The 23,114-nt window shown below is 52.6% G+C and overlaps 1 protein-coding gene across 3 annotated transcripts in view; it reads right to left on the reverse strand.

Moving 5' to 3' along the window:
* The window catches only part of TENT5C (terminal nucleotidyltransferase 5C), a 77,715-nt gene extending 54,734 nt beyond the window's left edge, over positions 1-22,981 (reverse strand). Inside the window, exons 1-2 of one of the 3 annotated variants that reach the window (XM_058302973.1) lie at positions 22,886-22,981; positions 1,483-6,992 (exon numbers count right to left, since the gene is read on the reverse strand). In XM_058302973.1, coding sequence (XP_058158956.1) covers positions 5,792-6,967 — 1,176 coding nt within the window. In that variant the 5' untranslated portion in view covers positions 6,968-6,992; positions 22,886-22,981 and the 3' untranslated portion in view covers positions 1,483-5,791. Of the gene's footprint in view, positions 1-1,482; positions 6,993-17,229; positions 17,323-22,885 lie in introns of those variants that run through there. The other 2 variants (XM_058302972.2, XR_011649580.1) reach the window with 2 other exon arrangements.
* Between the last annotated feature and the right edge of the window lie 133 nt (positions 22,982-23,114).

The following is a 23,114-nucleotide window of genomic DNA, read 5'->3' on the forward strand; positions in this document are numbered from 1 at the left end:
AAGGCCCAGGCACCGTAGTTGGGGCCACAGCACGGAGAGGCCGGGCGCGGACGCCGACAGCGCCCGCAGGAGGCAAGACGCCGCGTGGAGGCTGAGCTGGGTGGGGCCTCAGAAGAGGGAGGAGTATGAACCAACACTACGTAGAAGGATCCTGACGGACTCCACTCCTGCTGGCCTCGGAGACTGAAGGCCAGAGATGCTCAGACAGGTGAGGCCGGCAGGCTCAGGAGAAGGGAAGTCGAGGCTCACACCTGGCAGGAAACCATGGCCGTGGAGGCCACCTGGAAACCCCGAGGGAGAGGACCCGCCGAGGAGCCTGCCGAGAACCCCTTTTGGGAGGAGATTGGAAGGGGATCTCCTTTGGGATCAAGGAAGAGCCCAGGATCCCTCAAAAGGCCTCCCCATTGGCCCCTGAGAACTGACAGCTGGGGCAACCAATCAGAGCAGCAAGCGGCTGGGCCCCTCCCACCATCATGGCGGGGCGGGGAAGGGCCTTGAAGAGGCCTCACCCGGTGTCCATGTTTTAAACCGCAGCCCCCAGCCACCAGGCCTGCTAAGCGTCCTTCTCTCCTTTTCTTAATAAACTTCCTTCCTCGCTCACCCTATGGCGTGTCCTTAGACTCCTTTATGCGACAGAAGCCAAGAACCTGGACGCCCAGAGCGGAGCCGTCGGCAGCGCAAACCCGTGAAGCAGGCGCAGCCGCAGGCTGAGGGAAGGGCGGGAAGGGTTTCCACAGACACACTTCTTGACTAGCGTTAGGGGCGTCCCTAGGAAACGAGGGAAAGTGGGTCCCGAACGGAGGCCGGGGGCGGGCCGAGCGGCGCGGAGGGGAAGCCGCGGCTGAGGAGGCGGCGGCCTCCCGCGGGGGCCCGCTGGGGGCGCCGCGCGAGGACGCCTGGACGCTGGGGAAGGGCCGCGGCCCTGGGCGGAGAGCCGGGCGGCCGGGCAGCACCGGGCCGAGGGCCTCCACGCCCTCCACGGCTCTACCCGCCGCTCAGACGCCGCCCGCTCGTGCCCGTCGGCCCGGACGGAGGCGACGCGCGATGCCGGCGTCACCCGCCGAGGGCCGCGGGCGTCCTGGGCCCCGTGCCGCGCCCGGGAGCGCGGCCCGCAGCGCTGGGGCAGCAGGTGCCAGAGCCCCGGCGGGCGCTCCACGTGCTCCCCGGGCCCAGGGCCCGCGGGCCAGGCCCCGGCGTCGCGGGGCGCCCGGGAACGGCCAGAGGATGACGGCCCCGGCCCGGCCCGGCCCGGCCCCCACCGCCTCCGCGCACCGGCCCGGCCCCCACCGCCCGGCCCGGCCTGCCCGGCCGCCTCCGCGCACCGCCCCGGCCCCCACCGGCCCGCCCCGGCCCCCACCGCCCGGCCGCCTCCGCGCACCGCCCCGGCCTGCCCGGCCGCCTCCGCGCACCGCCATTCCCGACGCCTAAGCTACTCCCCTCGGGAGGGGAGCCAACGGAAATGAGCACAACCCGCAAGTGGCGTGCGTGTTTTCAAATGTATCTTTATTTCTCAAACTCAAAGCTTTATTTCATCAGGTTCTAACACATTTGCATTGAAAAGTGATTTCGTCTGCATCAAGGAGGAAGGTGGGCAGGCCATCGCCAAAGAGGAACGCACACTTGCTGGGTTCTACTACGAAATGAGTATTTCAAAGGCTGTGCAAATAAACAGATTTAACAAAAATCCTCCGATGGGATGAGTATTTTACTTTTCAACTATATTAATGTGGAAACCAAGTTGCTTTAGGAAAATTAAGCCGAATTTTTATTCATTAAAAAAAAATGGACTGAGTTAAAAATAAAAGCCCACAGATCCGTATGATTTAACTACTTCCTCTTTAGTGGATGGTCTTTTCACCTTCCTATGCACACACACATGAGAATTTGCACCAATCTCTCACTAGCCCAGGCAAAACTCCAAGCATGTTCTTTAGCTTACACTTAAAACTATTTTTTTTTTAAAAAGTGGTAGATAAACAAGATTTAGGCACTTGAACTCACCAAAAAAGACTTTTGTTTCCTGATCCTCACCTCAGAAATCTCCACAAATAATCCTGAAAAGTTACCAGATGTTTTTCTTCTTTCTCAAATTACCTTCCCCCTATACAATCCTTTGGTCCTCTGAATTGGACAGGTTGAATTGGAATATGTTCCAAAGGCAGCTGTGACATTCTGGTCTCTGCCAGATTAAGGATATGAATCTAACCTTGGAAACTTGAAGTTCTTTCAATTTACAGAATCCAGTTTATGAAAGGATTCTCCCTCCTGTAAAGATCTGGTCAGATACCCTGCAAGCGCCCCCAGGGAGCGTCAGGGTTTCTTCTCAAGACTGGATAACTGTAGTTTACTCTCTGGAAGAGGGTGTCTGAGCTGAGAATCTAGCTGCACCCTGAGACAAGGCTCTGGCTGGCAAATGAATTAGAAAGGACTTCATTCCTAAAGTTAGGAAGTTGGTTGAGTGGCACCACTTCCCAATTTAAACTAACAGTACTAGTTGAAATCCTAACCTACCATAAAGGCAAGGGGTTAGTGCTAGAGGGGACGCGGAAGGATAAGTAGATTCAGGTCTTTGGCAATTTAATTATTAATGCATCACCACAAAACATAGGTTCACACACAGGAGGGACTCAAATTCCCAGGGGGGAAAAAACATCAAACTGGGGGGGGGAAACACACACACACACATACACACACACGACTGCCAAGCCATGTCTATTCCAGCATCGTCTTTCCTACCCAGCTACCCCCCCACCCGGGTTCTCCCAGGCGTGGGCTGTGCCACAGTCCACAGCAGCCAGTTAGCAGGAACTCTCCAGGTGTGGGTGATGGTTTAGATTCAAGAGCTGAAGTTACTGAGTGAGGAATAGTGTCTTACTGCCAAGGTGGGATTTGAAGGGTGAGGCTGCCGCTCGAGGCCAGGAATTTAGTGTGTATTTTCTGCCAGCGCCGGGGGGAGCGGTACTGGTTTAATCCCCTGGCTCCTCAACCTGATTCCAAGCAGGCCAGAGTAACAAGCCGCAGCCTTGTCAAAAGCGTCAGAAAACTGTTGAGAGTTCTGCAGCAAATGAGAGACTGCCTAAATTTTGATTAGAACTTGGACTTGAACTTTAGTGCCCTCTGCCACTGCCAAGTTTCATGTTACTCAACACACAAAAAAGAGGAACCACTGGACTCAGTACGAGCCCAGAGTACCCTGTGGCTCATGTCGAGTGGCATGAAAGGCAGGTTTCAGCTAGAAATTCCCAGACACCCAAAATTCAAGGTTACCCATCTCTGCTGAGACTAGTAAAAGGCTCACAGAGCAAGTGGAGACACCACTAGACCAGGGGTTGTGTTTTTAAAGTGCAACTCTGGTCAAAGTGATGGTGGCCTCAGCTGCAGGCTGACGTTTTACCTGGATAGTTCTAGAACACCAGTGTACTCTGGAACTGCTAAAAGAGCTGAACTGACTAAAAGTTCAGGTGAAGAGACTCTACCAAGAGGGCAAGCCTCACTACGGTAAGCCTATGCAACTGAGGGGCTGGGAATTTCTAGCAACTTCTGTGCCTCCCATCATCCTTGTCAAAGGAGCTGATGGATAAACCAGATAGGAAAAATATATATAAGCAGAAGACCTTCAAGGACAAACTGGAAATTTAATTACGTGATGCAGTTCTGATTCTACCTTCATCCAGTCCCTCAGTACCTGATCGCCACGCCTTCCAAGTAGGAGCAATACTGATTTCTGCTAGAAGCTAGCGAGGGCTTATGTTGATGGCTTCATCACACTTCAAAGCTTTGGTTAAACAAATCTGCCAAGAGCTGTCATTTTTGTGCAAACATGTTGCCATTTGACCAAATGGCAGTTTTTTTAAGGTCATGGATGACCAGGTAGTTTTTAAAGTTGAGATTCACTCTGATTGGGATTCACACTCTTCATTGTTCCCCTTTAAACACTGAAGCATCCTAGGGCCCCCTCCACGTAGAACCAGCCTTGGCTCAAAACCAGGGAATTCAAATATAACTAAGGCTCACAGGGAAACAGGAGCTGGCTATGCGGAGAAGTGGCTTCTAGTCACCTAAGTAGCACAGCGTGGATCCCAGCTAAGTCTTGGATTTCAGTCATTTCTGATTTGCTTTGGTTTAAGAGGACTAAGACATCACACTCCAGAGAAAACCTAAAAAAAAAATCTTTGGAAAAAAAGTAAACCACTCGTTCTCTACTGAGCATTTCACCATTAAGGTAACTTCATTTCTTAGCAATCAGGCAGGGCTTGGGTCAAAAACCAGGAGCATGGATTTGACTAAATTACCTTAGAAACCAAGCAGGCAATAACAAGTGCCTTTGCCCTTGATTCCTTAAAAGTGATAGCCCACGAAAAGTTTCAGCACGCAAAATTCCTCATCTAAGTCTATGGGGAAAGCAACAGTACCCTAGAACTCTCCCGCTAGGCTGGCTTTACACTAGAGAGTAACACTGTTTTCCTTCTAAAGTGCAGAATATAAACACATAGGGTCAAACCTACCAGAACAAGGAAGATCATTCTTCGTTCCCTCAGTTCTCCCCAGATACACCAGGATTAATCATTCCAAGGTGCCCGGTGGCTGAGAGGCACACAGGGCCAGCTAACGCTCCCCTCCGCCTCCTGCACTGCCCGGGGACAGCAGGTCCAACACTAGAGCAGTCTTAAGCCAAAGAGCTCTGCCCACACAAGCACATCAACCCAGAGGTCACTCAGTTCTAGCGCGATTCCTGAACTCCTAGAGATGGAAATCATTCTTTTCCTTTGGGGGGGGCGGGAAGCCAAAGTACTCCAGACAAAATTGCTTGTCATACTTGGAATGTGACTAAAATGGGTTTCCAATTACAACACAGGAGACCCTCGTGCAGTTCACTATAATGACTACAACTCAGCACAATCCTTCGTCTTGGGAAGAGCAAAACAAAAGTCAGCCATGAAAAGAGCTATGAGGAAAAATCACAAGTAATTCAATAAGAATTCCTTACTCTAAAGAAAAAAAAAAATCAAACATTCATGTTTCCTATTTACAGTCACACCCCGCCACCAAAATTCTACTTTAATATTATGTTCCGCATTTTTTTTTGTTTTCAAGTCTATATTTCAGGAAAGTTAGATCATTTTTTTTCTCAGCAATCTCTCACAATTCCTCATGACAGCACAGCATCTACACCATAAAGCATTTCTGACCAGATCTCAGTTCTCCAGCTACTGGCTTTGGTTTCCTGATGAAGGAGCCCACCAGCTCTGCTGACAGGATAAACCTAAGCAATTGAGTCCCTTGAGCGAAAATGAAGGACAAGAGCACCCTTTTGCTTACCATTTTCTGCCTGACTAAAATTAATACAAGAAAATAGACTTATCAGCACAACTTTCATGGAACTGCCAAGAACCCCAAGCGCAGGCCAACAGGCAACTCTAGGCTTGAGTGAGAAGACAATTAGCTTAATACTCATAAACCACCCACGCTTTCCCCAAATACCAATTATTGCACAGTGCTCCAATCCCCGTGCACTCATGTTCGGGACGTGGCCTGGTAGTGTCTATTTTGGAAAGATGTGGATAGGCCAGACTTCCTCTAGCATGTCCCAAAGTGGCACTGGAATACGGGTTCAGGGTTGGCTCATGAGATGCTGTAGACCCAATCCAATGGGCACACACAGAGGAAAAAAAAAAAGCCGATTCAGAGCTGAGTTCCCCTTTAAAAGCCAAACACCTACATCTAGAAGGCGGCTCCCCTACCTGAGAGCCCTACCAGGGGTCCCCCTGTGGAAACCCTCAGGTCTCAAAGGTTAGTTGCAGGGCAGCCAGGTGGGATAGGGCTGGCTGTAGGTGACCGGAGGATGGGCGACGTAGTAGTTGCTGAAGTTGCCGTCGCTGACGTACGGGGCGGGCTGGTAGTAGCAGGTGACGTTGGTGGCGTTGGGGATGACGTTCTGCTCGGCCAGCACGCGCAAGGCCAGGAGGGAGATGAGGTTCAGGGTCTGCCTCCGCTCGTGCCCCATGAGGCACACGGTGCTTTCGTTGACCACCCTGCGGAGGGTCATGAGGTAGTCGTACTTGCTCCTCTCCTCCTCGGCAAAGTGGTTCTGAAGGTAGGTCTCCAGCTTCCTCTGCTGCTCGAGGATGTCCGGGAAGTCGATGAAAAACCGGGAGCACATGTACCGCTCCAGAGTCTTGATCTCCTCCTGGTCCGTGGGCCTGAAGTCGCGCACCAGCAGGTTGCTGTACTTGAGCAGGCCCCCGCCCCGGATCTCCTCGGGGTTCTTGGTGGCGATCAGCCTGTTCTGCAGATGGTCCAGGGCCTCCTCGAAGTCCCCGTACACACTCTCCCCGATCACCGTGGGGTGGAAGTGCTCCGACGGGGGGTTACTGGAGCAGTCGTAGAAAAAGAGCAACGAGTCCAGGATGATCTGGAAGGAGTCCACGCTGAACTCGAACTGGCGCCGGATGGAGTCGACGAACTTGAGCTCCACGTTCCTGCCGTTCTTGTTGGAGAGGGAGATGAGGCTCCAGCGGTCGGTGTCGGTGCAGACCTTCACCAGCTTCTGCACGTACGCCTCCTTGAGCGTGACTGGGCTGATCTTGAGCTTGTTCACGCCCTCGGGCAGGAAGTCGAGCAGCGAGCGCAGGACCACGTCCCTGACCCGCTGGAAGGCCGCCTCGCCGGGGAGCGCCACGTGGAAGATGAGGTCCAGGTCCTTGCAGCCCAGGCCGTTGTCCTTGACCAGGACGTGGCCGGCGGCGGAGCCGTTGAGCCGCACGTCCCGCACCCGGACGCCCGCCTCCTCCAGCTGCCCGCGGGCGGTCTGCACGATGTCCTTCAGGCTGACCTCCAGGGTGGGGAAGTTGCCTCGCCCGTGGATGGGCACGACCTCGGTCAGGACCTCGTGCAGCCGGCTGACCTGGTCCCAGGTGAGCACGCTGAAGGACACGCGGTCCCTGGCGCTGCCGCTCTCGTCCGCCATCCCGGGGGTGTTCTCGCCAGGGACCCTGAAAGCGAGGGGGAGAGAGAGAGTTAGGAGCCCTTCTGCACCGCGGGCGGTGCGCGAGCAAAGGGGGCGGTGGTTGCTGGCGGACACAACCCGCGGGAGGAAAGGAATTAGATACCTAGTAACAATGCCCGCACAGAGAAGGACAAAACAGCTGGAAACTTTGTATCGACTTGGATAACCCACAGGTTCCCTTGTGCAGGGGTTTTGTTTGGATTGGTGTGCGTGGAGGGGGGAGGTGGGTGGGCTGGTTTGCGGGAAGTCAGGAAAGCAGGCGAACTCATGAAACCGAGTCACCTAAACACAACCCGGGCCGAAAAAGGACCCACGTGTCTTGCTAAAGGCCCCTGTCTTCCACAGGCGTTACTTCTGCTGTCGGCCCCCTAACCACATCTGGAACTGGCCGATACCTAAACTACACCACGCTCGCAAGAGCGCACCGCCCCCACAAACAGGGCCTCCTCCGCCCCCGAATGGACCGCTTCTCCAGTCTGGGCTACAACCGCACAGAGAAGGGGCAGTCAGACCACCCCTACTGGAAGAAAGCACAGCCTGTCCCTTCAGCGAGAATCCCATGTCCCTTTCACTGACACGGACAGTCTGTCCTATAACACTTCCGCTACCCAGGGCGGAACCGAGGAGCTCTTTGTCTGACAACAGTCCTGGGGAGCAGAGGGTTCAGCTGGCTATGTCACTGAGCCTTTCTTGGCACAGGAAGTGGGAAGCTTCCCCAAGGCGGTGGGACTGCTCACCTGTGCTCTGAGAACTAGGATGCTGAAGCTACCTAAAGAGAATGAAAGTGAGGACTGAGTACTAGGAGGAAGAAAAAAATACCGGCAAGAATCACAAAGTTTTCAAATTAATTTTCAACTAAGTTTTCTTTTTCAAAGAATGAAACGCAACATTCCTTAGAAATCCTAACATGTGAAAACAAATACTAATCTATTTTAGAAGTTAAGACTCCCGTGGATCCCCAGCAGCTGGATATTAGCTAGATGGATGTGACATGCTGAATCAAAAGGCCACTGGGAGCAGGCAGGTTTCCCACCTCCTCCCCCCTCTCTGACTTGCTAGACACAGGTAAAATCGAGCCCGAGGACTTCTGCAGCTCGTTTGGAAGCTACTCCTTTTGAATGCACATCCGGCATGCGTTCTTCTGGGGTTCCAACTTGGATTTCTGGCCTTGTGTTGGAGGTAGGGTTCCCTGCCTTACCCACAGCTCCTGGATCAGTGGCATGCTTAGCCTCAGGGCACTAGCGGGCACAGAGACGAGCTTTCTGGGAGCGCGACATCAAGAAGGGGAGTGGAGAGCATAGGCTATCAGGGATACAAGGCAGTGTGTGGCATATCCAGATGAGTGGGAGAAAGAAAATGACATACAAAGGCAGAAGACAGGAGGCGTTGCTTGACGGGACATCGAAGAGCTCGCTACGTTCATTTATGGGAAGGGTTCACTTAACGTCCTGTTGACACAAGTCAACGAAGACACCAGAGCTCGCAGCTGAGGCTGGAGGACAGCAGCATCGTGCAGCTAGGATGGGGCCAGTTGTCCATCTCCTCAAGCCAGACCATGGGGCGCTTCAGTGTGCAGGTTAAGGGGTTCTGAACAGCAGGAAGCTGGCTGAGGAAGACGAGTGAGCAGATGAGTGCTCCTCTGCTTGCTACAAAGAACACTTACCAAAGGAAGAATCTTTTCCTTCCAACTTTTTTGTAGAGTGCTAAAAAGCCCTAGGCTATGCAGATCGTGGGCCAAAAGCACACCCAAGTTAAGAAAAGAGGAAAATGTGTGATGAAATACATAATGCTTATCGTAGCTGGCATTTGGTTTCGAGTCAGATTTGGGACAGTATGGTTCTCTTTTCATTGTGCTTAGTACTTAGTAGCTACTTTGTAGCCCTTTCATGACCAGCACGCTGTACCACGGTGCCATTTACAAGGCGCTACACAATGAAATGCCAATGTTTACAGAAGTGTACGGTTCTAGGTTTGTGTTGAGACACGGCTAGGCTACCTATGATTTCGTGACTGATTTCTGCCAGGTAAGCAGACCTGCCTATGGGAGGACAATTTGCTTTACCCTGGACATCACCTTTAGTTGAGCCTTCGTGGCTCATGGGTACATTAGGAGTAGGAGAAGCCACACGGAGACACCAGACACCAGGGGTTCAGGCAGTACTTGGGAGACAAGTAACGATTTTGTGAAAATCTCCAGGAAGAACCTCAACAATGTTGCAGAGGAGAATAACTGCAGGGATGCCTTTTAATTCTTTTGTTTTTGTGTTTTAGGAACCGATTAAAAAAAAAAGAAGAAGTCAACTAGGATTAGCTCAAGACTCTCCCCACTGCCCGGACCTTGGAGTGGGGGCGTCTAAGAGCTCTGAGGCTCTGCGGACAGCTAGGCCCCTGCCTAAGACTTCACACACTGTTTACAGACATTTCTAAATCTGGGAACTTGTGGTGGGTTCAGAGTTACAATCTGTGTTAGACTGACAATTCTTGAGCTTACTGTAGGGGGAAGGGTGGAAAGAGCCAGGAAAGTTGTGAAAAGTAAGAGAGATTATGAAGCCACAACAATTCAAACAGTGTGAAACTGGCACAAAAGACAAATGGATGGGACAGAATTAAAAATATGGAAATAAACTCAAATACGTTAGGGGATTTAGTATATACTAAAGAAAGTATTTTAAAACGGTGAGTGGAAAAAACTGAGGAAACTAGATAATCATCTAAGGAGAAAAAAAAAAAAAGGCTCAAGCTGCCTTCCCATCTCAGGTCAAACTAAGATCCAGAATGATGGATCAAAGACTCAAGTATAAAAAGATGAAACCATCAAAGTACAAGGAAAAAAAAAAACAGAATTTGTATATACATACAGAGTAGGCAGTCCTTTCTAAATTACACAAAACCTAAAAGTAACAAAAAATGGACACTTTTGACTACATTATATATATATATATATATATATATATATATAAAGAAGTCAGAAGACAAAACTAGGAAACTATTTGCAGCATTAGGCAAAGGATTCATTTCCTTAGTGAGTAAGAGCGCCTACAAATCCCAGACTGGGCAACAGACAAGGACAAAGGCTCAGGCACAAAACATTTTCTCTCTCACTCAAGAGACAGGCAAATTAAAACCTCACAGTGCCATGTTCACCTACCAGATGGGCACCACCCCTGGCAGAATGTGAGCAGCAGACACCTCTGGTAGCCTGCCAGTGGCTCTCTACTGAAACAACTCTCAGATTTAAGTAGCTATACTATCTGACATAGTAATTCTACTTCTAGGAAGTCCACTTTGTATTTTATCCTACGTGAAAGTACTTGCAAGTATGCACAAGGATACGCACTGGAGAATTATTTATAAAGTTGAAAGTGTTCGCTAATAGAACCTGGTTAAATGAATTGGTGCAGTCATACAACAATACTAGACAGTTGTGTGAAAGAATGGTGGCCATTCTTGCTGTATGACTGTGGCATGTTCCAGATTCATTAATAGAAAACCAAGTGCAAAACTGTGTAAAAGCACAAGTCTGTGTTTACACAAGCATATAAACTCTCTGGGATGATACACAAGAAATAGTTCAGTTTACATCAAAGTCCACCTATAGAGAAGGGAAAAAGGCTTATTTTGTGCTGTTTGAATTTGGAACCTATAGATGTGTTCATTGAAAAAAATGAGAATCTTTTGATCCATGTTCTAAAATCTTGCCCTTATGAGCCTTTTAGTCAACTGTTTCGTTACTTTAGTTAATTCCTTCTGTTCCTTTTCCTTCCTTCCCCACAGCTCCCGTTATCTATGTGCCAAAAGCTTTCCCTCCAAGTTTTAAAATGTTGACAGCTATGTGGTTCAGAGTAGGAGAGAAGGAAGTTTCTCCTCTAGAATGGCTTTCAGCCAAGTTTTAGTAAAGTCTAAAAGAAGATGGGCAGAAGGATTGCCAAGGGGCTTGGAGTTTTTTAGGTTTTTTTGGGGGGGGTGGCAGGGGTTTGGAGTAATGACATTGCTCTAAGATTTTTTGTGGTGATGAATGCACGACATTGTGATTACACCTGAAGCCACTGATTATACACTTTGCAACAACTGTATGGTATGTGAATATATCTCAATAAAACTGCTTAATAAAAGATGGCCATTGTTTATTTTTAAAATTAAATGAAAATCTTCTCAAAACGATGGATAAGCTATCTCATCTAGTCCTATTCTATGTTACCCAAAAACTGTTTCTTATAGTTTTATAGAATTGCTATTTCTCATTTCAGACATATTATAGCTACCCCCCAGGATACCGTTATATTGGTTGGATACAGTTGCAAGAACCTCAGAAAATACAATAAGCTGAACACCTTTTCGGGAATCCAAGGTGTCTATGATTGGCATCTTGCATACCAACTTTTCTAACATACGTATGAGCAACAGAGTTAACTTCAGGGAGGGAAAGTCCGTATTTTAAAAGTCTATATAAAAGCACATGACAGTTGCCAAGTCCAAGATGCAGTTCTTAATTTTCCCAGGTTACCAACGTAGCTACAGAGAAGCTCAAGCTCCTGAAGGCTCAGGAACAGGCTGGGTTCCTGTGAAATGTTTACCTCAGTAAAAGAGCCCCAAGTAAGTCATTAGCAGTCCCTGTTAGAAAGGAATTCATTTTCCCTTAGCCATCCAAACAATTTCAAATACAAACAATACATTTCAAGTTACTAAAACAAACACTGGTGTTACCAGACTAAATCCAAGTCAAAGGCCCATAGTGCTTCCATAGCACACCGGGAGCTTACTATAACAGTGTTAGTTTTAATTTACTTTAAATCAACAATGATGTTAATCCTCACAGAGAAGAATCATGTGAAACGCATATTCCCAGGACATGAACGGCCCTGGTCAGAGGCAAATTCTAGTTAGCAGGATTAATGAAATAGAAACTAGGAAAAAAAAATATTAAAGTCTAGCAAATTCAGTGTATTTGGTTTCCCATTTACTGCTCGAGAAGGAGAGTCACTGTATTTTGCACAATGGGAATTACGAAAAATAGGAACCGTCATCACTGGCTTGACAATTCTGCCCCCTTAAGTGTTCATCTTAGGTACCGGGAATTCCCTTTCCTTCTGTCATCTGGCTGCAGTAGAAAGGTAGAATACACACATTGAAAGAATATGTCTGCAGAGAGGGCAGCAAAAGGGGGTGGAAGAAACAATTGGGCCGAAAGACTGAACCAAGCTCCTTGAGGGCAAGGCCAGCAGCCAACATTCCTCGGTTTCCCCAGTGCTTGGCACAGAGCCAGCCTACAGGGTGCACTGAAGCCCTAGGCTGGAAGTCCCCTGGGCTGGGGGTGGGAGGGGAGCTATTGCTAGACCTGCCTCAGAACTTACTTAGATCCCTGGACTTGCCCGTTAACTCCGGAAATAAAGAGCAACAGAAGCTAAGGGTGGGCGAGTGGAAGAGGCAAGTGAGCAAGCTAGAAAAAGAGTAGGGAGAGCATTTGTAAGAGTTGCTTGCAGGTCTCCTGGCCAAGGGCTCTAGTCAAATCCGCGCTGTTGCCTGCTCTGTCCCTGGTATTAGCCACAGAAATTGTCCAAAGCGCTCTTGATGTATGTGGAGAGTTACACCGATGAAAGCAGAGATGGTATACATTTCAGTCTAGGTCTCTGACACTAAATGTGAAAGCGATTGCGAAAGGCTTCGGGTCCAGCTGAGGCTCCCACCCAGGACGTCTCAGCGACAGCGGCCACCATCCCAGCCACAGGCAACGGGCCACTCCCTCAGGACCCTCCTCCTCTACAGCTGCTGTCGGTCCAAGGACACGAGAGTCAAGCACATTTCAGCATTCCGCCGATGACAACACTCCCCTTCACTGCTCCTCGGTGTTTTGCCTCGAAGGCCTGGATCATTCCCAGTACAACTTTCCAGCTAAGGGAAAGAGAGTCCACCGGCAATGGGCAAACTGGTGACAGACCCTGGGGGGCTGTGTGGGTGGCACCAAGTCACTCGCCAGGAGCCTGGGGCTGGCATCGCCCACAAAAACACTCCCCCCAGGAAGGACAGAGGTGCTTGTAAGCAAAAAGATTCCACTGCGCGTAAAAGCCTGGGGAATGGAAGCAGAACTGGAAGCGGAAGGCAGTACACTTCAACCATCCCCTCCCCTCTCCCCTGAAGCTGAATGAATGAAACTGCAACTCCCGGGCCTTTTTTTAATGAAGGTATTGAGCTGTCTAAAAGCTAAAGAGTACTTAGTGAGTACCTTGTGTGCCACCTCACATAGAGTCTCGTTTATTTCTCGTGAGCACAAAACACAAGCTACTACTGTCCTTATTTTGCAGAACAGGAAATAAGGTTCAGAAAAGATCAGGTGAACTGACCCCAGTCCTCAGGAGCTAGCGCTTCAACTCCTGGAACTAGCGGCTGCCTCCACCGAGCTGGAGGGCCACCGAGCTGGAGCTGTGCCACCCTGGCAGGGGGGCCGGGGTTGAGGCGGGGAGAGGACGCAGGGTGCGTTAGTAAGCATATGCTACAAACCCACATGTGCCCCGAGATGACGTCTTTGCTGCTACTGAAGGGATCCTTTCTAAAACAAAGATTGTATTGGTCCTATTAAAGAGACAGAGAAGGCAGCCTTCTGTTAACTCTTCAACTGTGGCTCATCTTATCTTTCCATTGCCTTCATCCCACCACACATGCCAAAGAAAGGAAAACTTGAGTCAACTCTATTGTCTGCTTTGGTGCAGAATGCAATTAAGCAAAGGACATGTGTCTAGTAAGTTTCATCTTTAAGAATTCCAAGATGGCTTAGAGGTAACCCTGACAGAGACGCCAAGGCCGTGGAGCGGGAAACTCCACCTCGCAGGGGGATGCACATCAGCTGTTTCACAAAGAGGAGAAACGCCTCCCTACTGCCACCCAACCCGCTTCCCCACAGGGTTCATGTGAAGACTCCTTCCAGCGCCCCAGCACCTGACCCCTGCAGGGGCTGAACGTACAGCACTGGCCTTAGCCATGGTCTGTGGTCACCAAATGGGACCAGCTGCTTAGCCTGATGCCCCAATGTGAGCCTCCAAAGTCCATCTGCCAACACCCCAAGTCAGCGCTGCTACGGCTGTATCTGACTCACCCCATCAGAGTCTTACAATAACCCCATAAGGGGATACTACTATCTCCCTTTAAAGATGAGGGAGCTGGGGAACAAAGAGGAAATTGTCCAAGGATACACTGCTGTAATAAGTGGCAGAAATGGGATTTAAGAGGCTCCCTAAGAGGTGGATAACTTTGGTGGTAAGGAGGAGGGTGAGAGTTTTTAAGAAGAGCTAGGGGAAGCGGACTTGGCCCAGTGGTTAGGGCGTCCGCCTACCACATGGGAGGTCCTCGGTTCAAACCCCGGGCCTCCCTGACCCGTGTGCAGCTGGCCCATGCGCAGTGCTGATGCGCGCAAGGAGTGCGGTGCCACGCAGGGGTGTCCCCCGCGTAGGGGAGCCCCACGCGCAAGGAGTGCGCCCCATAAGGAGAGCCGCCCTGTGTGAAAGAAAGTGCAGCCTGCGGAGGAATGGTGCCGCCCACACGGAGAGCTGACACAGCAAGATGACTCAACAAAAAGAGACACAGATTCTCGGTGCCCCTGATGAGGACAGAAGCGGTCACAAAAGAACACACAGCGAAAGGACACAGAAAACAGACAACTGGGGGTGGAGAGGGAAGGAGAGAGAAATAACTTTAAAAAATAAAACTTAAAAAAAAAAAAGAGCTAGAAGTTCAGGCCACTGCAGAGAAGTAGATGGCAGTTAAGTGGGAGGAAAGGGAAGGCGGATGTGGGCATTTTTGTATAAGATTGGAGGAAAGAAGTTTAGTTAGATGGGATAAAATGCCTGAGTGGGGCAACGCTAGATGATTAAGTGCTGAAGGCAGAAACACTTAGCACTAAGGTATCTTAAAAACTGTCAGTAAGAAACTTCCCTCTCCCCAAATCATTATGGATTTGGCGGTGTACCCAGCCTGGCAAGAGCTACCAGAACTGAATATAGTTAAGAAGGGGGAAATCCAGTCATTCTGCCAGTGTTTGTTGAAAGGGAACGATGGCTGGGAGAGAAAGGCGTGGAATCCTCGCTTCTCGGGAGGACTCTGAGGCGCCTTCTCTTGGCGCTCCTGTTCAGGGGAGCTGCACCAGCCGGCGCCTGGCCAGGCTGCAAGCCCCTGCTGATCGCAGAGAGCAAGTTCAGAAGTGAGAAGCCGCGAGTGGCAGGAGCGAGGGCAGGCAGCTGGCTGGACAAGCAGGAAGGTGAAAAAGGAACGGCCCAAGAGGGCACTTTCAGGAACGGACTACAAGCCAGGGAAACTAAGGCACACTGCACTGCTCTTAAGATAAAGGAAAAGGATCCGCTCGGAGACCTGCAGATAAAGCAACAGAACGGGCCCCCCTGCGGGCGAGAGCACGACCTTCTCAGACCTGTGAAACAGGACTGGAGTCGCAGAGAGAAACTAGGTGAATGTGCAAATGTTCACCACGGGCAGGCTAACAGCCTGGGACAGACGGGAAAGCCCGGGGGTGGGTGCCCAGGGCTCTTCCCACCTGCAGAGAGTTTGAGCCTTGAGATTCCTTCACCCCCACGAGGAGGACAGTGGACTTGACAGGCGCGGCAGCAGATAAGCGGGCAGGAGAGCGGAGAAGCAGGGTCAGCACGGCCGCCTGCGGAAGAGGGCCGCGCCTCCTCCCCGAGCTCCCGGACGCCGGGCGCTATCCAGGCCCGCGGGCTGCCCGAGGAGCCGCGTCTGCGGGCTGCAGACCCCGCACAGCGCCCAGGAGGGGGGTGGCACCCGGGCGGCTCCTCCAGGCCCTCACTCATGCCAGAGGCACAGACCCTCGAGGCCCAGAACGGTTAATACCCATGCTGACCAGAGTCAGAAAGTTCGGTGGGCTTGCCACGGCCCCGGTTTGCTGCCTGAGCCCAGGCCCGAGGCGAAGAGCGCCTGCGCGCCCCAAAGCAGGCCGCGCCAGCAGACAGCGCCCGCGTTATCAGCCACCGGCTGTCCAGGCACCCGCCCCGAGAAGTCTCCAGCCAGAAGGTTCTTCCCCATCTTTCAAAATAGGAGGTTAAGCAAGTGCGGTGGGAGAGATAACGCTGGAAGAGCGAATGCTGTGGCTGCAAAACACTCCAACCAGAATCAAAACACCGGCAGGATATCTCAGCGGTGACACCACAGACGGCCAAGGGCTTAGCCGACACCCTGAAATCGTTCCCCAGTGAAACAGGAACAGATTCGGCTACAGACAGAAGGTAGGCATCGAGACCTTGACTTTTCCAAGGTGTCGGCATTAACTAAGGGCTATGCCCCTGACCTGGAAAGAATCCTTGTGGCCCCACAGAAACGCCTCTTTCTAAAACCAGAGGAGTTACCGGTGGAACTCATTTGCACACACGCCCAGACAGAAACGGCCCATCTGTTTCAGAGATTCACTAAACTGAGATAGAGACCACGATTCCTAGGAGACCGTTCACTGTGATGCTCGTGCTTACGTGCAAACAACAGGACTGAAGAGTTCCAGAGCTTTACCACCTAACTCTTCAGCTTCGAGCTGCCACCCGCCAGCAGCTGTCGGAAATGAAGACCGCAGCCAGCCAGCAGTCCTGGCCAGTCACCAGAAGCCCCCAGGGCCTTACTGGGAAAGAGCCGAGCCACCCTCGGCTGCTCAAACACGGGGCTTATCACACTTTACACACACACGCACACCTCCAGTGGAGTGTCTAAGCTGGGGCTGGCCTCCACTGCAGGGCGGATTCTAATCACGCAGAGGAAACGTGCGTGTCCGCTTTGCAAAGATGCTTCCCCGTGGGTTTACCGTTCACCTGGCAGGAACCTGCCCTCCAGGTACTGAGCATGACAGCAGGCGGAGTGACAGTCACCAGGCTCAATGGTCCTGTTACAGATGCTGCAAAGTGACAGCAAGTTGGGTGGGAGGGTGGGTAGTAAACGGGAGAAGGAAGCCCCCGGGGGGAGGCCTGTTTCGGTATGAGCTGCACCTGAGGTGGTCGCACCTTGTCTTTGGTATTCCTATTCAGTGGAGCTGCACAGCCATGAATGTAGCCCAGTGAGATGACGATTATTAGGTTAGCATCTATTTTTTTAAAAATTAGGGGAGGGGATGTGGCTCAAGCAGTTGAGCACCTGCTCCCCATACAGGAGGTCCCAGGTTGGGTTCCTGGTGCCTCCTAAAAAACAAAGCCAACCAACAGGGAAACCCAAATGAGAAAACCTACTCAGGGGAGCCAATGTGGCTCAGAGGTTGAGCTCTGGCTTCCCACATACGAGGTTCCGGGTTCAATCTCCAGCTTCGGTACTGCAAAACACAAAATTTTTTTAATGTGTTGTTATTAGGTACTTCATATGCACCTTTTACTGAAAGTTATTTCCTCTCACTGTCCCTTCGAATTTTAATCATTGAAAATAGAAAACATAAGTTTGAGTCCTCATCCCCTGTCAGTCTCAGTCTCAGAAGATGTTATTTAAAATTCTGTCACCTTAAGATTATTTTCTAAGAGACTAGTAAAGCAAAACAAAAGAATGAGCACGGACTAGAAATCAAACATTCTGTGTTTGGTGCCAGGTCCGGCTCACAGGGTGAAGGACTAGCAGCAAGTCAACCACAGTGACTGAATTTCCTTCCAATCGATTAAATATCTGAACGTCTACTCTGCTGCAAGCACCGTTAGAGCTTGTGAAACATCAGTAAGCAAGAGACAAGGACCCCTGCCCTGGAAGAGCTTGTACCCTCACTCACACTCCTCTCCCATCATTTAGGGTTGTGACTCTTGCCGCTAAGCCCTGTAGAATAAGAATCGGAGAATGAAACATTTTTGCAGCAGGTCTCGCCCTGCATTCCCAGCATGGGCTACCGAGCCCGTGAAATGTGGCTAGCCCAAACGGAGGTGTGCTCTCAGTGTAAAACACAACTGGATTTCAAAGTCTCAGTCCAAAGAAAAGAATGCAAAACATGCCACTGACATTTGTATATTGATTGCCTGCTGAAATGATAATATTTGGCATCATGGGTTAAATAAAACTCTTATTAAAATTCATTTCACCTGTTTACTTCTTCGTTCACACGTGACTCCTAGAAAGTTTTTAAGACCACACAGGTAGCTCCCGTTATCTTCCACGGGACAGCACCCGTCTCTAACGTCATCCTCACTATGATGAAGACACTGAAGGCTGAAGAGTGCGAGACTCCACCCAGACCAGAAGCCTGGCCTCCCAGTAACCGCAGGCAGCTGACGCAGCAGGGAGGAGGTGAGCTCAGGCCCTGCAGAGGGTCCGGGCACCAGAGAAGGCCCGCAGGGCTCGTTCCTAGGTGAGCAGTGGCCGGGGCTCAGTGCGTGTCATTACCCCTCTACCTCTGGAGCAGGGCTCTTTCCACACGGCCACTGGGCAGAGCTGGCCGTGTGCGGGACGGGGCCGCCAGGGGCCACACACGAGCCCGCCTTCTCCAGCTCTGCGCGAGGTGGCAAGTGAGGCGAGTGGAAGAGCAGCCGGCCAGGCAGGGCCCGCCTCTTCTCCCAGCTGCAGAGGCGCTGACCACAGCAGGAGAGGCGGGGCAGGTCGAGACCTGTGGGGGATTTTCTTCTCGAGATGATTTCACAGGGGACAGATCTGGGACTTCCGTGCTCAATCACTCAGATACATTTTCTTAAAAACTAGAAAACAAGGTGCAGGGCAGACTGTGAAGAAGTGTGGAAGAGGCGAGCTGTGGGGTAAGGGCAGTCAGAAGCCTCTGGGAAGGGTCCAAAGCTGGATCAAAATCCAGTCTGGTGAGGAAGCAGCAGCATTTGGTTGTCCAAATATTCGAGTCTGCGTTCTGTGAGGCAAGGTGGGGCAACTAGAAGACTTGTCTAAGGGAGGGGGAGAGAAACATCCACAAAGTTACAGGCCTGGAAGGGAGCTGAGCTTTGCAGGAACGGGCAGTGCCCGTCTGAGTTCTTCAGTCAGTGCTGGAGATGTATGGACCACAGAACTGGCAAAGAGGGGACACCAGGTGGGCCACTGCTCTAATCAAGTTGCTGTCCATAGGCCCCTAAACCAGGTTAGTGATGACAGGGGGAAATTTTTTTTTTTAAAGAGAAAGAATCAGCAGAACTAGCAACCACGTGAACGTGGTGAGAGAACAGCTGAGTGAGCCATGAGAGGCGGGGATGGGGGAATGGGGGGATGGGGGGATAGGGGGATGGGGGGATGGGAGGTGGGGGTGAGGAGATGAGGGGAATGGGAGATGGGGGTGATGGGATGGGGGATGGGGGATTGGGGGTGGGGGGTGGGAGGATGGGGGATGAGGGGAATGGGAGATTGGGAGATGGGGGAATGGGGGGATGGGGGATAGGGGAATGGGGGTGAGGAGATGAGGGGAATGGGAGATGGGGGTGATGGGATGGGGGATTGGGGGTGGGGGGTAGGAGGATGGGGGATGAGGGGAATGGGACATGAGGAGATGGGGAGATGGGGGAATGGGGGGAATGGGGGGATGCAGAGCATCAGTTTAAGGCATTTCAGCTGTTGGTCAATTAGCGTTCACTGCCCAAAGCCTCTATTTTAATAAGGCCCAGAAACTGTTGTGAGTTTTGTGAAAAGCTCCGGTGCCTGGGTCCACCAAGATGATGCCCACTGCTTCCTTCACCCCTGGAGAGCCCCGGCAGTCAAAGCCAGCAGAGCACTGCATCCAAATGGCAGGGGCGCCTTCTGTGTGCCAGGCGCCGCTCCAGGTGCCGGAACTGGCAGTGAACACAGGTCCCTGCCTTCCTGGGGCTTCCGTGCCAGCGGCCAAGCAAGAGGAGCGCCTCGAGCACATTTTACAGCTTGGCCAGCCCCTCCTCCACGCAGGGCACTTCCACAGGCACTCTCTCTCACCCACCGTTCCCTTGGCCAGCTCAGCACCTGGCACGAACTACTGCCTAGAAAGCACTTAACTACTTACGGACTCAATCGCTGTGATCCAAGAAAGAAATATGCTATGCAGTTTAGTGACCCAAGACTCCAAAATGCTGGGAGGAAAAAAATCCTACATGGAGAGTTGTTTATTTCTTCATATGTTTTTTTTTCCTATTGTAAGAAATTCTGCTAAACATTCTAGAACAGGCTCCAGGAGCCAGCTGTAGAAAATCTATTATTTCTAAATAATTCAATAGATTTCTTTAAAAGTTGGGTGATTTCATGATGCTTCCCCCAGACCATTTAAATTCCAAATATACGTGTCCTTATAAGGCATACAGTGAAAGGGTAGAAAGCTCAAGAAGCAACAAGTCCCAGGAACATCACAAGAGATCAGCACTAGTGCTGCACCCAAGCAGCCTTAAACACTTGATCGTTTTATACGCAGAGGCATCTGCTTCATCCCAATACAGCTCGTGCCAATTTAACATACTTCAGTCAGAACACCAAAACGGCAGAAAGCATTTTTCTACATTGATTTGTTTACTTTGGTAACAACACAAAAAAGCCACAGAACTTTTCTAACCAAAGTAATGTTAAATTTCAAATAATACTTCACACTCTGCATTGCTCTACCTCAACCTCCAAACTCACAAAGCCATGGCCATATGGCTCAGGCATAGATACACCCAGAGTCCCATGTGGGGTCAAGAAACCCAAAGAAAACGACCCAATGTTAACTCCTCATTAAACCGTCTTGGGCCTCCCCAACTTCCCTCCGTGATGCAAAAAGATTGAACACAGGCACCCACTATTTCAGAGCTCCTCAGCTGCATTCTTCAGTGGCTGACTCCACGCACATGACACACCAAAGATAAAGACCAGTTACAACCTATTAGAGCAGTTAAAACAACAACAAAACAGCAGCAGCAACAACAAAAAATGGTCATCCTCTAATTTGGGTCAAATGTATCCGGTTAGTGGTACTGTGAGAACAAGGCACTGTAGTCCATTTTTAAGTTCTCTTTACTGGGGGGCTGTGCCTTGGACTTTCAGAAGTACGAGGAATTCTTGTCTCTCCGGTGGTTAGGGCAAGTTGTGCATATCTGGCCCCACCTTGCACACTGGGGGATGTAGGCTGAGTGTGTGTGCTGCTGGGAGATAGAGAGGGGCAGGGGCAAGCTTCTGGAACTCAGGATGAGATTTCTGCGAGCTCCTCTTCCTCACAAGAGGGATGCAGAAAGCAGGAGAGCCACCGTGCTCAACCAAGTCACTCATTTGGACAAGCAGGCCAGGAGCTAAACCCTTGCCTTCAGAGTTACACCAACTTAGTCTCTGCAGGCAGGGTAGGTACGGTAGGAGACACTCAACATAAACAGTGTTGCCGTCATCTCAGTGCACACACTAAAGTTACTTATGAAATCAGGGACCTCTGTTTTTGGTCACAAGTTATAGGACTCATCTCATGGTTGTGTTTTGGGTTTATGTGGGCTTGTTCCCCCCACTTTGATAATATGCAGCTCTCCCACGGCCACCTGAACAATTATATTCAATATGCAAACATTTTTCTTTTTTTAAAAAACCCGAGACTTTGTACTCTGAAACTATGGTTATACATTAAGACACAAGGTTTCAGTTCTCTGAAGTAAAATAAACTTGACTCCAAAGCTATTTAGTTTTCCATCATCTCAAACACGACCAGAGGACAGAACCCCCGCCTGCCCATTTCCGAGCTTCGGGAAGAGTCAGCACCCTCGGGCCTCCGCCGCTGCAGCACACTCCCCTGCGGGGGCCGGGGCGCTGGGCTCGCTGCCCGGGGCCTCTGCGGCGGGCGGGCGGCACGGTTCCCGGGGCGCGCCACGCTGCCCTCCGGGGGCCTGCCCGCTTGCGGGGCAGGTGCCTCGCGGTGAAGGGTGAGAGCGGCCCCGCGGCCCCCTCCGCCCCTCCCGGGGGGCGGCTGGGCCACAGCCGGAGTCCACTCCAGGAGGAGCTGGCAACCTCGGCTTTCTCTGCGGGGGTACCCCAGGCTCCTAGGCACCCCCAAGCGCTCTCAACACCAAGCGGTCACAATGCCGGGGATTACAGGGCCCTCGTTACCCTGCCATCAGCGCGCGCGGCAGCACTTTATTCGCAAGTGATGCCGCTTCCGAAAAATAAAAAAAAAAGTTAAAAACGGGGCCGACAAGGAGTCGCGCAGAGAGAGGCGGCGAGTGGGGGCGCGGGTGCCGGGCCCAGCCCTCCCGCGGAGACCCCGCTCACGGCCGCTTCGGCGGAGGCGGGGGTCGGGGGACCCCGCCAGGTATTTCTCCGCCGGCGCCGCCCGCGTTCCGGCTCAGGGGGCCCGGGAGCCCAGGGCCCCGACCCTCGCCCTCGCCCCCCTACCTTCCCCACCGCCGGGGAACGCCGCCCCGGCCCCGGCGGCCCCCGGGCTTTCGGCCTTTCCCCGCGCGGACGGCGGGGTCCCGGGCTCCGCTCCCCCGGCGCCCCGCGGGGTCCTCCACGCACACGCGCACTCAGGGCTCTGCGCCCCTGTCCCCGGAGCCCGGGCGCGGCCCCGAGCCCCTCCGAAGCCCACCTCCTCGGCCCGGCCTGGCCCCCAGCCCCGTCCCGGCGAGCCCCCGACCGCGGCGCCCCGACTGCGCCTCCTGAAACCGCCGGATTCGAATTCGCTCCGGCGGGGGGTGCGCGCCCTCGGCGCTCGGGCCAAGCCCGGGAGCCCCCGGCCCGGCCGGGGTGGGTGGGGGGCGCCGCCTGCCGCCCCCGGCACCACCCTGGGGCCGCCCGGCAGCGCTTCCCGCGGGGCGCGCCCAAGGTGGCCAAGTCCGGGCCGAAGGCTCCGGAAAGCCGCAGCTCGCGGGGTCCCTCCGAGACCGCGGGGGCGCGGGGGGCGCGGCGAGCGGAGGGGCAGGGTTTCCGCGCGGGCAGCTGCCCCCCGGGGCGCGGGGCGCGGAGCCCGGCGCGCCGCCGCCCCCCGCACCTGCGGGGCAGTGGACTCACCTGGGCGGCGGGCGCGCCGGCGACGCGGGCAGGGCCGGGGCGCGGGCAGCGCAGCAGGCGCGGGCTGGCGACGGCCCCAGCAGCGGCGCCGAGTGAGCCGCCGCGCCGCCGCCCCCTCCGGCCTTATAGGGCCTGGTAGGGCCACGCCCCCGCCGCCCGACTCCGCCCCGCGCCGAGCCCGCCCCCGAGCGCCAGGGGCGGGGCGGGGGAGCGCGCGGGCGGGGCCGCG

This window comes from Dasypus novemcinctus, chromosome 9 (assembly GCF_030445035.2).
Source record: "Dasypus novemcinctus isolate mDasNov1 chromosome 9, mDasNov1.1.hap2, whole genome shotgun sequence".
NCBI lineage: Eukaryota > Metazoa > Chordata > Mammalia > Cingulata > Dasypodidae > Dasypus > Dasypus novemcinctus.